The 17,074-nt window shown below is 40.8% G+C and overlaps 1 protein-coding gene and 1 non-coding gene across 2 annotated transcripts in view; both read right to left on the reverse strand.

Moving 5' to 3' along the window:
* Golph3l (golgi phosphoprotein 3 like) overlaps positions 1–17,074 on the reverse strand; it is a 47,064-nt gene that overhangs the window by 9,691 nt on the left and 20,299 nt on the right. The window contains 4 exon segments of the mRNA XM_010616415.3: positions 2,193–2,618; positions 4,320–4,626; positions 13,433–13,547; positions 14,966–15,097. Of these exon segments, the coding sequence (XP_010614717.3) occupies positions 2,453–2,618; positions 4,320–4,626; positions 13,433–13,547; positions 14,966–15,097 (720 nt within the window). The 3' untranslated portion in view covers positions 2,193–2,452.
* On the reverse strand, positions 7,930–8,032 carry LOC117284040. The gene has a single exon (XR_004515132.1). It is a non-coding gene; the product is annotated as a U6 spliceosomal RNA (small nuclear RNA).

A 17,074-nucleotide genomic window follows, 5' to 3' on the forward strand; every position in this document is an offset into this window, starting at 1 on the left:
TGTAAGCTTTTAGAGTTTGTTTAAAATGTAGCTCCTGGAATGCTGGGCCTGGTGGTGCTTGCCTGTAATCCCAGCACTCAGGAGGCTGAGGCAGGAGGATCACCAAGAGTGTGAGGCCAGCCTGGGCTACATACTGAGTTCAAGGGCAGCCTGAACTACATAGTGAAAAATTGTCTTAATTTTTTTTTTTTTTTTTTGGTACCAGGGATCAAACTTGGGACCTTGCACTTTGAAGGCAGGTGGTGGAACTAAGCTAAATCCCTGGCCCTTAAAATTTTTTTAAAAAAAGCAGCTTCTGGAGCTGGGCTCGGTGGTATGTGACTTTAATCCCAGCACTCTGGGAGGCTGAGGAAGAAACACTGCAAGTTTGAGCCCAGCCTGGGTAACTTAGCAACTTGGCAAGAATTTGTCTCGAAATATATAAAGGCTGCGATGTACTTCAAAGCAAAGGTTCAATCCTCAGTAACACCAAAAACAAAATAAAATAAAATGCAATAAAATGCGGCTTCCTAAATCCTATTTCCATAGAATGAAGTAGTGGGATGTACACTCTAGCAAGGCACCCTCTCATCACTCACAAGTGCACGCAGACACGCGCAGCGCAAAGGCCTTCTCAACACATTGTGACAAACACTGTATAAAAGCTCAGCTTATGGGCTTTGGGCTTTTTAACTTGAGAACGTTAAGTATAACCAATCTCTAGTAAATAAATTTTTTAGTCCTGTACTGTGCACTCGAAAGAAAGGAAGAATAGCCGGGCATGGTGGCGCACGCCTGTAATCCCAGCAGTCGGGAGGCTGAGGCAGGAGGATCTCTGTGAGTTCGAGAACAGCCTGGGCTACATAGTGAGTTCCAGGTCAGTCTCAACTACATAGTGAGACCCTGTCTCAAAAAAACAAAACAAAACAAAACAAAAACAAAGAAAGAAAGGAAGAATAACTCAATTATAAACACAATGTTTTTACGTTTGGTTTTTGTTTTTAGACAGGGTCTTGTTATGCAACACAGTTCAGGCTGGCCTTGGACTATGTAGCCTAGGCCGTCCTCGGACTATGTAGCCTAGGCTGTCCTCAAATTTAAGGCAGTCCTCCTGCCTCAGCCTCCAGAGTGCTGGGATTACAGTCCTGAGCCAGCGCTTCTGGCTCCTGCTATTTTTTCACATTGTTAACTCTGTTAAAGCTGGTACATTAGTAACTCTGCTATAGTGAGGTACGCGAATGGTTACTCTTGGAATTTAAAGTTTTCAGCTCTTACATAAATTGAGGTGTTACTTGCAAGTAGGTCTTAGGAGAACAGACCACACTAATTCTTTTCATAGGAATATGGTATAACTGAGTAAATTATTTTGACTGAGATGGAGACAGCATTCAGAGGTTATGACATTAGCTGACATTTGGGCCAGCATTGCTGTGTCCTGTCCCCAGCTATCCACATGTTACAATGATAGTATTTTTACATACTTCATTTTCTACACAGGATTTAAAAAAGAGGTTGCTATGCTAGTGCAAGGCAAGAGTCATTACCAGTCTGCTGTGGAAAGTTTCTTTTTCCCCTAATTAAAACAAATGCAGCCAAGCATGGTGGTGCATGCCTGTAATCCCAGCACTCGGGAGGCTGAGGCAGGAGGATTGCTGTGAGTTCGAGGCCAGCCTGGGCTATATAGTGAGTTCCAGGACAGTCTCAACTACACAGTGAGATCCTGTCTCAAAACACCAAACAAAATCAAACCAAACCAAACAGAACAAAACAAAACAACAACAAAAACAAATGCAGTTATAAAATTGTGCAGAGACCATAACTGACTTTATTACGCAGAAACATAAAGGCCATATGCATTAAACGAGAAGGTATATTGGGCATGAACATTATGAAGACTTAAACTGAAGACATTCTACTGAGATACAACATAAAAAAAAATAAACATTGGGTAAAAGTTGCAAGAAAGAACTCAACTTCTATTACCAATCAAGCTGGAACACAGGAAAACCTGGTTTCATTTCATGCTGATTGTTCAAATGGAAAGAAAAGCAAAGTTGGGCAAAGACAACACATGGACTGGCTTTTGCACATTTAGAGATCTCGAGTGAATCTTAGAATTTTTCACATTATAAATTTTGAGTTTATCTCCTTCGAAGACCTTTGATTTTATTTTTCTTTTTGAGACAGGGTCTTACTATGTAGTACAGGCTGACCTTGAACTTTCAGCAATCCTCCTGCCTCAGCCTTCTGAGTTGCTGGGATTACAGGCGTGTGCCACCATGTCCTGCTTCTATTCACCTTTGGAAAATCTGAAGTGAAAACAAAAGTAAGTTGAGTTGGGGAATTTTTGTGGAGCTATGTAGGTTTGGGGGAGGATGTAAAATTATAATCATTTGATTTTTTCTGATCTGGAGGATTTGATATCAGGTCTGAGTCATCTGTAGCCCTTTGACAGCTTGTTTCTCTGTAATGGTCAACAGGCATGAAAATATGACAAATGTCTGACGTTAGTGCAACGAAATGCTTCCTCTTCACTTTCCATAGTACTAGATTTTATATCAATCAATATGCTGTAGGGCCAGAGGTTTGGCTCAATGGGTCTGCTGCCTGCCTCCCAAGCGCAAGGGCCCGTTCGATCCCTGGTACAAAAAAAAAAAAAAAAAGAAAGCTTTAGACACCAATTTTCTACTTTACAAAGGATTTTTCTGCTGGGCGTGGTGGCACATGACTGTAATTCCAGCACTGGGATGTTGAGGCAGGCCAACCTGGACTACACAGTGAGTCCAAGGCTAGCCTCAGCTACATAGTAAAACCCTGTCTAAAAAAAAAAAAGGAAAAACTTTTTTTCTGTATAAAGCTTCTATTTATTATCAATACTGAAGTAAGGAACATTTTAGAGATTTAGCTGGAAGGATAACTGTGTTGAAATAAGACTGATGATTAGGAGGCTGTGCCTTAAATACAGACAAAACTACTCCAAGACCCCTTAAATATGGGTAGAATTTTATCAGTTTATGTAAGAAGTCAGAAGTAGGGAAGAAGATTTGGAGCAGGGATCTGTTGTCTGCGCTCAGGGTGCTGCTATCCAGCAGGTGAAACTTTGTGTCCTCAGTTCAGTCTCAGCAGAGACATTTAAGTAGTGTGGAGGGAACAGGGCCGTTGTGTGTTAAAAGCCGGAAATTCTTATGGCATCTCCCTCCCAAGTTCTAATGCAGACTGCATGAAGGAGGTAGTTAAGATACCTTATTTTTTTTCCATTTAGACTTTTCTCTTAATGAATAAGGGCCAGAATAACGTTAAGAAGGAATATAGAATTTATTTCTGGGTCTAGGACTGTGGAATCCCTGTAATAAAATCTGGGACAGGTCTAGGGATTTAGCTCAGCGGTTCGGTGGCCTGCCTTGCAAGCGCAAGGACCTGAGTTCAATCCCCGGTACCAAAAAAAAAAAAAAAAAAAATCTGGGACATTTCATTAAGTTAGAAAAGGTCAGATGAGAAACTCGTTAGCAGGATTTACAATTATAGGGATTACCTGCTTCAAAAATTAGTTTTGCAGCCAGGCGTGATGGTGCACACCTGTAATCCCAGCACTTGGAGGCTGAGGCAGGAGAATCACCTCGAGTTCAAAACCAGCCTGGGTTACACAGTTAAGTTCAGGGCCAGCCTGAACAGAAAGGGAGACCCTGCCTCAAAGAATAACAACAAGAAAAATTAGTTTTGTTTTCATTGCTCCTTTTTTTTTAAAAAAAAGACAGTTATTTCAATAAGCTACATTTTTTTAGCAGAATCTGAGAGATAAAGACTGTGAAACATGCATTTTAGCAAACAAGCTTAGAAAAGTATAATAAATGGTTTGCTTTTCATCTCATTCACAGTCTATTGCTTGAGAACACCAAACCCCAGTTAGATATTTGTATTCTTGTTTATCCAAAGCATACTGGAAGAAACTAAAAGAAAGGGGAAAAAACGTTTATTGGGTGTGTGTGGATTCACCTAGTTTATTCATGTACGGAGTGGAAGTAGATGGACAAATAGTCTGCTTATAATGGTTTCAAGGTCTTTGGAGAAGCCCTGAAGTCGCTCTCCCCAAATCATGAGTCTGATTCAAGAGAAATTTAAAAACAAAAGACAAAAGATGAAATCTGACCACACAAACCCAGTGATGGGGTTTCTAGCAGTCATCAGCCAGCAGGGAAAAACAGAGAGCTAGCTGCTGGCTCTAGGATTTATTAAAGGCTGCCAGTACAGCCCAGATCATCTCTGTGGCACTGTGCTTTGTTCCCTCCACTTCAGGGTCCAGTTCTACTAGGTCCTTGGCTCGATTCATTGCCACATCGTACTTGTCATCTGTCAGAGAGGAGAAGACATTCTCCAGGACATCCGAAGAGTGGGCCAGCACCAGGAGTGCCAGTGTTCGCCTGTCCATACGCTGGGGGTCATTTACCCACCGCTCTAGAACACTATCCTGAAGTTTTTTCACCAGTCGCTGCTTCTCTGTCCCATTGGTCACTGGATGAGTCGTCATGTCAAACAGCAGGAAATTCTGCTTCTCCGTGGTCAGAATACCCTTCTCTACTAGGTTCTTTGCAATTCGCTCTCGTACGTTTCTGAGCTGATACTGTAATTTGAAGGGGTTCCATGTCTCACCTATGGGGAAAAGAAATACAGCATCATGAAAAGAAAGAAGAAAACAAAAGGACTAAATGGATTACGGGGAGCCTTGAATGGTTAAAACTTTAAAAGCATAATCTCAGTTAACGAAGGGATGATCTCTATTCGCTCCTCAATCCATTTTACTCTTTTTTTTTTGGTACTGGAGATCAAACTCCAGTCTTGGTGTTTGTGAGGCAGGTGGTGGCACCACTGACCTAAATCCCTGGCTCCCCTGCAAGGTTATTTTATTATTATTCATATTTTACTTGTTTTGGGGGGGCACTAGGGATCAAACTTGGGACCTTGTGCTTGCGAGGCAGGTGGCAGCACCACTGAGCTGAATTCCTGACTCCTGTTTGTTTTTCGAGACAGGGTCTTGCTCTGTAATTCAGGCTGGTCTTAAACTCACTATGTAGCCCAGGCTGGCCTTGAATTTGTAGCAATCCTCCTGCCTCAGCCTCCTGAGTGCTGGGATGATAGGTGTGTGTCACCATGCCTAGGTATTTATCATTTTCATTGATGTTGTTGATGGAATCGGAGACAAGGACTTAGGCAGGATCACTCAAAACTACAATGAAACCAGAATGAAACAAGTTTTCCTTCTGGGAGGGCAAATCTGTACAGAATTTTGTAGGGGATGGGAGAGGCAGGACCCGGGGGTAAGCTGGAGTGACACAGGGACAGAAGGCCCTGTCAGGATGTGCTAAACCACCCCAACCAGCTTTCATCTCCCTCAGCCCACTCGCAGAGAATGATCAATAAATAAAAGATTACGGGCCAGGGCTTTAGCTCAGTGGTGTCACCGCCTGCTTCACAAGCACAAGGTCCCGAGTTCCATCGTCAGTACCAAAAAACTATAAGTAAGTAAATAATGATATTCATAAATAAAAGAGAGCGCTCCCTGCCCTGTCCCCTCATTGGGTGCAGCCCCTGGAGCCCCATTACTTCAGGGCAAGGCCGTCTTCTGTGTCCTCCCTCCCTCCAGAAAGACATACAGGTTGGGCCTCATGTAGACTCATAGTTGGGGAGGGGGTTCCCTCTTTGCCCAGTCCCCTGGGGTAAGGGCAAAGGGTCTCGACGGCCAGAGGCTTCTTGTCTTTGTGGAGTCCTTGGCAGCTGGGGTCTGGGACTAGCAGGCCAGGCCAGCACCCAGTTCCTATCTGCCAGGGACCAATGGAAGGGTGGTCGTGGGTGCTCGGCAGCTGTGTGCCCAGATGGCGTCCAGCTGCTTGAACTGATGGCTGGGACTGGAGACGCAAGGAAAGGGGGATGGAAAGGAGGCCCCCTCGCTGCTGCCGCCCAACGTCGGGGGTGGAGAGGCTCCAGGCCCTCAGAGGAGCTGACGTCCACCTGGACGCGGACAGGCTTCTGGAAGATGAAGGGGTGGCCGCTGGCCTTGCATTCAACCTTGAAGCTCATCTGTGACCGCATACCGTGTCTCAGGCTGGGCACTAACGAGAAAGCATGATGGGCAATGTCTGCTTTGATCCTGCTGAGAAACTTATCAATTTGGAAAAGGAATCTTTTTTCTTCTTTGTCCATGGAGATGAAGTTCCCAAGCCAGGACTATTCTCCCAGTTCCAGACAGAGCTCTGCTATGAAACTGGACATCTCATGGTGGGGACCTGCACCTTGGGCGAATGAAAGTGAGGGAGCTCAGGAAGCTGATGTGGATGGAGTTGAACCAACTCCTCCAAGTGGCTCCCCCTTCTCCCTGCGCCATCACAGAGGCGGAGGGGTTGGCGGTGTCACTGTCTCCAGGGTCCAGGTGGGGCCGGTGTGGGGCCTGTGTGGGTGTGGGGGTGTCCCTTCAGAGAGGTGCGGGCAGACTGAGGGTCCGGGCAGGGGTACGGGGCTGGCACTGGATGGTGGGGGCTGCTCTGTGCACTGCAGCCCCTGGGTCTGGTGAGAAGCTATACTGTAGTTTTCACTCCAACCATATTTCCCATCACTCTACTTTTAAAAAATGTCAAGGACTGCCAGGCGTGGTGGTGCATACCTATAATTCCCAGATCTGGGAAGCTGAGGCAGGAGGATCACTGTGAGTTGAGGTCACTCTGGGCTACACAGTGAATTTAAGAAGAGCCTGAACAGGTCTGGGGATTTAGCCCAGAGGTACCATGCCTGCCTTGCAAGTGCAAGGTCCTGAGTTCAATATACCCAGTACCCGCCCCAAAATACTGCCTGAACTACATAGCAAGACCCTATTTCAAAAAACCAAAAAAATAATTATGTAAGGAATCAAAGGGATAGTATAACTGAATACATCATTTGTTAATTGCTTTATAAATCAATTGCATAAAATATTTGTACAGTGGTATTTTATTAGGTATGTAATATAAATATTATAGTAACAGCTTGAAGGAGATAGGTGGGAAAAAAGTTGTATTGGAATAAGTTACCATTGGAATGGTAACGTGAATTCACAGGAAGAAATGAAGAAAGTCAGAAATGGTAATTATGAAGATTAATACAGTAAACTCTATGTTCTTGTGCTTTCTTCTCTAAATAATAATTACAGCTGGGTGTGCTGCAGCACGCCTGTAACACCAACACATGGGAGGCTGAAGCAGGATTGCCGAGTTTCAGGCCAGCCTGGGCTACATAGGGAGTTCAAGACCAGCCTGAACTAACAGCGAGACCCTATCTCAAAGAACAACAACAAGATTGATTGATTGATGGATGGATTGTTTTTTTGAGACAGGGTCTCACTATGTAGTTGAGACTGACCTGGAACTCACTATGTAGCCCAGGCTGATCTTGAACTCATAGCGATCCTCCTGCCTCAGCCTCCCGAGTGCTGGGATCACAGGCGTGCGCCACCAGAACAACAAGATTTAAATCATAATTACAATAGCAAATCATTGACTGTTTTACATATACAGAAATAATATGTACAACAATGTTAATACAAAAAAAGAAGATGCAATGGAGTTGTATAAGATTAGTCTCCTTGGAATTAAACTTTGTATAAATCTTAAATAGATTTTTTTTCCTGGTATGGGGATTGAACTTGGAATCTTGTGCTTGCAAGGCAGGCAGCGGCACCACTGAGCTAAATCCCTAGCCCCCCAATTTTTTAAAAAGTTTTATATTTTTAATCTTTTAAAAATATAATTCATGTAGATATTAATAAAGAAAATATAAAAGCCATTCTATGAAAAAACAAATTTTCATAATAAATATTAGAGAATAACAATGGTAAAGACATATTTTTCATGATCTTAGAAGAATAATTTTCATTTGCTAATCTATTTCTCATATAAATGATATAGTATCATTTCCCAATAATACTATAAAAATATGGAATGTCTCACAAATTTGCACGTCATCCTTGCACAAGGCCATGCTGATCTCTGTATCTGTCCAGTATTAGTACACGTGCTGCTAAAGCTAGCACTAAATAGAATCTGATACAACATGAATTACTGAATAGTTTAAGTCCACTACTAAGACTCACTGGTCAAAAGGATTTTTTTCTAAATATTAGACAATGTACCTGGTTACACAAGAGCTCTGATAGAGAAGTAAAATATATTAATTTTATTCTCATGCTGGCTAATACAACATCCATTCTACAGTCTCTATATCAAGGAGCCTTTTTTTTTTTGGTTGTTTGGTTTGAGACAGGGTCTCACTACGAGGTTGAGACTGACCTGGAACTCACTATGTAGCCCAGGCTGGCCTCGAACTCACAGTGATCCTCCTGCCTCAGCCTCCCAAGTGCTGGGATTACAGGTATGCGCCACCATGCCCGGCTATCAAGGAGTAATTTTGAGTTTCAAGTCTTATTATTTAAGAAATATATTTCTTGGGGTGGGGCTGCATATCACCTAGCATGTATAAAACCCTGGGCTTGCTTCTTTCTCAGTGCTACAAAAGCCAACAAAAATGCTATGATAGTGATTTAGTGGGCAGGCGCATGGTGGCGTATACCTGTAATAGCAGCACTGGGAGGCTGAGGCAGGAGGATCATTGTGAGCTCAAGGCCAGCCTGGCTAGTGAGTTCAAGGCCACCCTGGACTACATAGGAGACCCTGTCTCAACAAAACAAAACACTTCAGTTTAGGAAGTTAACTGCATATGGTGGAAAGAGCAAGAGAATGAGAATTAGAAGGAAAGCCTAAAGATGTGACTGAACTGCTGTGGAATCTCTCTGTCTGTCTGACACGACGCTCACTGCATCCATCACAAGGATGTAGCTCTCCTGTCTCAACCTACCACGTAGGTCAGACTTCAGGCACAGGTCACCATACTTGGCAGAAAGTGGTTTCTTGAAATGGAATCTAGTCTTGGTAAAGACGCTATGAACATTGTTGCAATGACAACAAGGGATTTAAAATATTACATAAACTTGGTTGATAAAGCAGTGGGAGAATTTGAGAGGACGGACTCCAACTCTGAGAGATGTACTTTGGGTAAATGCTATCAAGCAGCATCGTATAACAGAGAGATCTTCTGTGAAAGACTCAATCTCAATCAATGCAGCAAACTTTATTTAAACTTCTTTTTCTTTCTCCTTTTTTTTTGTGGAACCGGGGACTGAACTCTAGGCCTTGTGCAAGATAGGGAAACACTGTACTACTGAGTTACATCTCTAATCCATTGTCTTCAGAGATTGCCACAGCCACCCCAACCACCCTTCTGATCAGTCAGCGTCATCGACACGGAGGCAAGATCCTCTGCCAGCAAAGATATCAGGACTCTGTGAAGGCTCAGACTATCATTACTAGTTTGTAGGCACTAAGCTATCTTCTTTCTTTTTTTTGGGCAGTGGCACTGGGACATTGAACCCAGGGACTTTCCCACACTAGGCAAGTGCTCTACTATTAAACTACACCCTTAGGCTCATTAACATTTTGTATTATTTTTGAGACAGATTTAACTAAATAGCTCAGTCTGGCCTCTGACTCATTATGGAGCCCAGGATGGCCTTCAACTCACAAAACCTCCTGCTTCAGCTTCCTGAGGTTGGGATCATAGGGATGTACTACCACGCCTGACATCCCATACGGTATTTTTATATTATTTATTTTTAAACATGTTGCTACTGTATGCTTATAAAGTACTGCACAGTACGAACATAGCCGTGTGTGAGATGGGGATATAACCAGAGACTTGTGCCTGCTAAGCAAATGCCCTTTCCTCTTCTTTCCTTTCCTCTTCCCTTCCCTCCCTTCCTTGATATTACTGGCAATCAAACTCAGGACCTTTACCCTGAGCTATAGTCCCAGCCCTTTTATGTGTTTATTGTGAGGTAAGTCTTACTAAATTGCTAATTTACCCAGGCTGGGTTTGAACTTGTGATCCTCCTGCCTCAGCCTCCCAGAATGCTTGGATTATAGGTACATACCACCATTCCTGGCAACACAGCTTTCATTTGATTTTTGGTTTTTTTTTTTTTTTGGTGTTCTTTTTTTTTTTTGGTACCGGGGATTGAGCTTTCATTTGAGAAACCAAATATTTTGGCTTGTTTTACTATGATATTCCATTCACCGTGGTGGTTGGAATAAAATCCACAACCTGACCAAGGTACACTTACACTAGAATATATCCACTTAATACAAAGGAAGGCAGCAAAGGACAAGCAGAACAGACACAGACATGGTGGCAGGGTGGTACAAGTAAATTTAACCACCTCAGTGATAACATAAAATACAAATGAATTAAGCAAAATGGTGAGACTATCAGATTGAATGATAAAATAAGATAAAATCATATGGTATTTATAGAAAATACACTTTAAAGATATCAACAGGATGGAACTAAAAGGAGGTTTGAAAACATGCAAACAGGAACCGTAAGAGCTGGTGTGGCTACATTAATGTCAAACTACATAGAATTTTAGCTGGGCATGGTGGTGCACGACTATAATCCCAGCACTCCGGGAGGCTGAGGCAGGAGGATCACTGTGAGTTCAAGGTCAGTCTCAACTACATAGCGAGACCCTGTCTCAAAAAACAAAACAAAACAAAAAAACCCAACTACATAGAATTTTTTAAATGAGCCAGGTGTAGTGGTACACATCTTTCTTTAATCCCAGCTACTACTGAGGAGGCTGAGAGAAGAGGATTCCAAGTTGGAGGCCCAACTGAGTAACTTTGTGAGACTTTATCTCAAACAGTAAGAGAGATTCTGTCTCAACATAAAAAAATAAAAAAGATTGGGTAATGCAGTAATACAGCATCCCTGAGTTCAATTCCCAGTACTGAAAAAAAAAAGTACGATGCTGGCATGTGGAGAGATATATATAGACCAATGCAAGAGAAAACAAGAGTCCAGAAATAAACCTTCATATATGGTCAATTGATTTTTTAAAGCTGGGTTCTTTCTCTATTGTCCAGGTTAGTCTTGAATTCCTGGACTCAAGTGATCCTCTCAGCCTGCTGAGCAGCCGGGACTACAAATGAGCACTGCCACACCCAGCTCAGTCAAATGATTTTTGCCAAAGGTGCCAAGACCATTCAATGAGGAAAAGTAATCTTTTCAACAAAAAGTGCCAGGAGATTAGCACCTAGCTAATATCCTCATGCAGAGGAATGGTCATGGTGCTTTACCTGATACCATGTGAAAAAATTCACTGAAAATGGATCCATGTGGTGGGGGATGTAGCTCAGTGGTGGAACAACTGCCTAGGCATGTACAAGGCACTGTGTTCAGTCCCCAGCACTAGGGGAGACAAAAAATCAGTGGTCTAACCTTAACTAAAATATAAAAACTCTTAGAAAAAAACACTGGGGAAATATGACATCAAAACTACAGGCACCAAAAGAAAGAAAATTAAAAATCTATAAAATGGACAGAAATACTTAGAAATTACGTATCCAATAAGGGATTAATATCCAGAATATATAAAGAACTTCTAAAACCCAACAACAGCAGCAACAACAAAAATGAAAATGCAGCCTGGCGTGGTGGCACACACCTGTAATCCTAGCACTCTGGAGGCTGAGGCAGGAGGATCTCTGAGAGTTTGAGGCCAGCCTGGGATACATAGTGAGTTCAAGGACAGCCTGAACTATGCAGTGAAACACTTTCTCAAAAACAAAATAAAACAAAAGAAACCATAATGAGATATCACTTCACACTTACTAGGATGGGTAAAATAGAAAAAAAAAAAAAAAAAAAAAAAAAAAAAAACTAACTAGAAAAGAGAAAGTATTGACTAGGATATGGAGAAATTAGAATCTTGATGCATTTCTGGTGGAAATCTAAAATGGTATAGCCTCTGTGGAAAACAATCTGGTGGTTTCTCAAAAGTTTAAACACAGAACTACCATATGACCCAGCAATTTTACTGCTTGGTATATATCCAAAAGAACTGGAAGTGGGGACTAGAATAGGTATTTGTATACCCATGTTCATAGCAGCATTTTTCATAATTGCCAAAAAGTGAAAGCAACACAAGTGTCCATCAACAGATGAATGGCTAAACAAAAGTGGTACATACAAACAAAGATATACTGTTCAGCTATTAAAAAGAATAAAAAATAAAATTTTGATGTATGCTGTGATGAATGAACTTTGATATTACCCAGCCACTGAAAGGACAAGTACTCTATAATTCTACTTACACAGGTACCTAGAATAAGTAAATTCATAGAGACAGAAAGTAGAAGGTGGCCAGGGACTGGGCAGGCGAGAAGGAAAGGAATTACTACTATACAGTCACACCATGGTCTCCAACTGCCCTGAAGTTCATCAGATCTGGTACTCCGACACATTTTGATATGAAAATTCCGTCCCGGTACTTGTTTGTTACTGGATACTCAAGCTTTGAAACTGTCACTGTTGACTGTCTCGTGACTCACGATCTTTTCCAACCAAAACAATTTTTTAGTACTGGTTGTTTTTGGTGCTCATTGTGCCTCCTGGAACCAATTAATGATGAGTACTGAGGTATCACCGTACCATTAATGGGTAAAGATTTTGTTGGTGATGATGAGAAAGTTTTGAGTATAGCGAAAGGTAATAGTTTATATAAGACTGACTATATTTAGTGTCATTGAATTATATGTTTACAAATGGCTAAAATAATATTACATATAATTCACCATAATGCACTCCTAGTTACATACTTAAAAGAAATGAAAACATGACCACATAAAAATCTGTCAAAGGATATTCATGGTAGCATTCTTCACAATAACCGAAAAATGGAAATAACTCCAATGCCCATCAGGTGATGAATGGAAAAGCAATTGTGGTACATCCACACAAAGAAATACTGGTGATAAAGAGTCAAATTAAAAGTGGGGAGTTCAAGGTTAGTGGGTCGTGTCAGTGTCAATATCCTGCTACTCAATAAAAATAAAGTTTTTTGTGAAGAACGCTGTTAAAGAGCTTCCAGGGGCTGGGGATTTGGCTCAGTGGTTCTGCTGCCTGCTTCACAAGCGCAAGGACCTGGGTTCAATCCCCAGTACCAAAAACAAAAACAAACAAACAAACCAAAAACGAATAAAAAAAAGGCCAGGCATGGTGGTGCATGCCTGTAATCCCAGCACTTGGGAGGCTGAGGCAGGAGGATCACTGTGAGTTCGAGGCCAGCCTGGGCTACATAGTGAGTTCCAGGTCAGTCTCAACTGCATAGTGAGACCCTGTCTCAAAAAACCAAAAAAAAAAAAAAAACCAAAAAAAAAAAAGAAAAAAAAAAGAGCTTCCAGGGTAGTGTGGCAGAACATAAGGTGCAGCTCTGGAAAACTTTCGATATTAACAGTATCTTACACAGCACGTTGAATCTTAAAGGTAGACTACAGATAACAAAAGTAAGGAATCTGTGAACGCTTTTGAGTCATCTTACCAGTGAGTAGTTCTATCCATGTTTGAACAGTTTCTGTGGGTTCAGTGGCTTTGATGTGTTTGAGAGTTTCATCCAGTAAAACATCACCTGTTGGGCTATCTGACTTCAGCAGTACCTTTAAGAAAAGAATAAATAAAGGACCCTGATTTATTTGCTCCGTTCAGATTAAAATGTTTCAATACATAATACACACATTACCGTGTAGGAGTTTGGGAAATGCAGAGAAGCATACTCTATTGCTCTATCCTGAACAAGTTTAAAACGTGGCATGACGTGACAGAAGGAAGACGAAAAGAACAGTTGATGTGGGCCCTGGAACAAACTGGACATGAAGAATAATGGAGGAGAACTCAAGAATCTGAACCACCACCAAGGAAGCCATTAGTGAAGACAGGAATGTCAGGAAAGGAAGCCAATTTGGGGAAAAGTTGGTAAATCTGCTTTTAGTTAATACAAGACGGCCAATGTGACATGTTTAGCCAACAATTAAATATATTTCTAGAAGCTGAAGAAAAAGATATGTCTAGAAATTTTGGAGTTAAATTTTTTTTTTTTTTTTGAGACAGGGTCTCATTGTGTAGTTTAGACTGGGCTTGAAGTCACTATGCAGCCCCAGGCTGAGCTTGAACTCATAGCGATCCTCCTGCTTCAGCCTCCCAAGTGCTGGGATTACAGGAATGCACCACCATTCTGAAGTTAATCTCAGATAGGTGACAGATACAGCTAAAGGTAAATGATATTTCCAAAAAGACAGAATAATCACATAAAGGGATAAAAAACTAAGACATTTTAAGGAAAGGGGAAGTAAAGAAAATAGGGTATACTCAGAGAAGCAAGAGTATGTAAGATGAAAAAGGCCAAGGATGGGGCTGGGGATTTAGCTCAGTGGTTTTGCTGCTTGCCTCGCAAGGGCAAGGTCCTGAGTTCAATCCCTGGTACAAAACAAAACAAAACAAAACAAAAGGCCAAGAATGGAGAAAGTTTCAAGTAGGTAGCAGTTGTCAAAAGCCACCTAAAGGTTAAAAAAGAAAGAGTGAAAGGAAGCTGGTAATATCAAAAGATTATAGTTGTAATAGAATGCTTAAATAACAGAAGTTGTGTGTGGAAAAGGTTAGTAAGAAAATGGATACAGAATATAGTTCATATAGTGGAAAGGACTTGTACATGGAAGAAGAGACATTGAATAATTATCAGACCAAAACCTGGGCTAAGCAAAGACTGACCTAACTCAGATGATTTCTTTACCTATACTCTATTTCATAAAGTTATAGCTAAAGATACAGAGGAAGAAATCAACAGCACCCTACATGTAATTTTCTTGCATTAAAAAAGACAAAAACATGATTCTTAAGACTTTTCTAAGGATATTTAGGTTTCTTCTTTTGCTACAGGATAATTAAACTTATTTAGAGAAACAGGACAGCTGAGTCAGTGATATTTATCTTCTATCACTATTGAAATCTTACTCTAAAAACGTATTGTTGATATTTGCCTTGCCAGGTATTCAGATGAGGTTCACACATGATGCTGTACCTTTCTGTCTAGCAGGCGCTTCTTGCGTAGGGTGGGGGGTTCTAGATAGATTCGACCCCGCATGGCCAGTTCTATTAGGATGCCCCCTCGCAGGCCAGATGATATGCAGTCATTCCAGAAAGATGTGTAACCCTAGGAAAAGGGAAAAGAGAACAGAAAGAATGTTCTGAAAGGGGTACTGACTTCTAGCCAGCACTTTAAGACTAAGGTGTGACTTTAGTGTGCGTGTGACTTGTTTCACATCACACCACACAAGCTCAAAGCAGAGGAACAGAATAGAATGTTTTTTAATCTCCTTAATCTAACTCCCTCCTTCAAAAATACTATTTCAAGCTCTTTAGTGAATTCCTATGGCTTCACTACAAGTTCATAATTGATATGCCAAATTTTAACTTTTGAGATTAAAAAAAAAATCTATCTTCACAACAGTCTAAATTTTAGAGTGTGATACAAATATGTCAAGTAGGAAAAAAGTATGAACCATTTAGGTTTTTTGCTCTTTTTTCTCCTTTTAGTGCTGGCTACTGAACCTAGGGCTTGTGTCTGACTGGCAAACACTGTACCACTGAGCTACATCCCTACCCCAACAAGCTGTTTTGCTGGGAGGAATTGCAGAAGCCTACTGACCGACTAGGTGCCTTGGTCATGTTACTTAACCTTTCTGAAATGAAATGTCCTCACCTGTAAAGTGGGGATGCTAATATCTATGTTTACAAGTCTGCTGTGAGGATGAAATGAAATAAAATATGCAAAAAAAATTTAGCATACTGCCTGAAAAAAGTTGACACTTACATCCTGTTTCTCTTCCCTAGGAGCTATAGGGAATATATAAAAATGTAAGAAAAGCCTATTGTCTTAAGAAGCTAGGGCCAGGGATTTAGCTTAGTGGTGCCACCACCTGCCTCAGAAACGCAAGGTCCCAAGTTTGACCCATGGTACCAAAAAAAGAAAGAAAGAAAGAAAGAAGCTGAAAATCTAGCTGAAAACCCACTTACGTTGATGAAAATTCTGTGACAATATAAAGCTCAAATAAAAATTTAAGTAAAAAGCAGAAATAGCATAAACAGCTATGACAAGTTTATGGGCCTTGAGCTAGGGTTTGAAGAATAGGTAGACTATGTCAGAGAGGGAGGATTTTCCAGGTGGAGGAAATCATCCCAATTCTACCTGTTCTTCAGAATAGCATTCTAAGCCCAAGTATGAAGGAAGGAGATCTCAAATATGTTCATAGAGCTCTAACTCAAAAGTTTTAAAGAAAAATCATGAGATCGTGTCGGTCGAGGGTAGAAGGTGAACACCTTTATGTTTTGAACTTTTAAATAAAAGGCAAATGGTGACTCCTATCAAACTGTTCAGCATTCATTAGCTGTATCTGGCTGTAGCTTTTTCTCTCACTGCTGGAGCTGGGTGAGATATTAGCAGGTAGGTTCTAGCATGGCTTTACATATCAGTAAAGAGCTGAACTAAATAATCTCTATTAAGAGCAGCAATGTCTTTTTTGAACATTTATTAGGTACTAGATCTTTAAAATATGCTTCCTTTTAATATAAATTGTCTGATTTTATTTTCATAACCCCGTAAGAAAGGTACTGCTAACCACATGTTAAAGATAAGAAAACTAAAGCTTAGAGACATTATCAAGCATAATAGAGGTCACAAAACAAAATAGTGGCAAAATGTTCAGTTTTTTAAAAGTTCCATTCTCTTTCCTTAATTGCTTAGAACTTAGGCATTCATTTCTTTTACAAGTGATCCCTTGAAATTTTAACATGCATGCCCATTAATTTAAAATTAACAAAGTCGAAATTTTAAAAATCAATATTTTTACTACTCTCCTGGTTATCCAATACTTTATATTTTATTAGCTTCACAAAGTAAATGTTAATGATCATCATTAGTATGTTACACAAGCAGCACTTGTTTAGATTTGCTCAAATGCTTACCAGTTTCTTTGCTCACCATTCCTTCTTGCATCACAGACCTCCTGTCTTGTACCATTTTCTTTCTTCCTAATGAAGAATTTGTTTAAGTCAAAGTCTGCTGGAAGGAAATTCTATTTTACCTGAAATATCTTCATTTCACCTTTTTTTTTTTTTTTTTTTTTTTTTT

Source organism: Fukomys damarensis, unplaced genomic scaffold, assembly GCF_012274545.1.
Source record: "Fukomys damarensis isolate Sample0158 unplaced genomic scaffold, DMR_v1.0_HiC HiC_scaffold_33, whole genome shotgun sequence".
In the NCBI taxonomy this organism is placed as follows: Eukaryota; Metazoa; Chordata; class Mammalia; order Rodentia; family Bathyergidae; genus Fukomys; species Fukomys damarensis.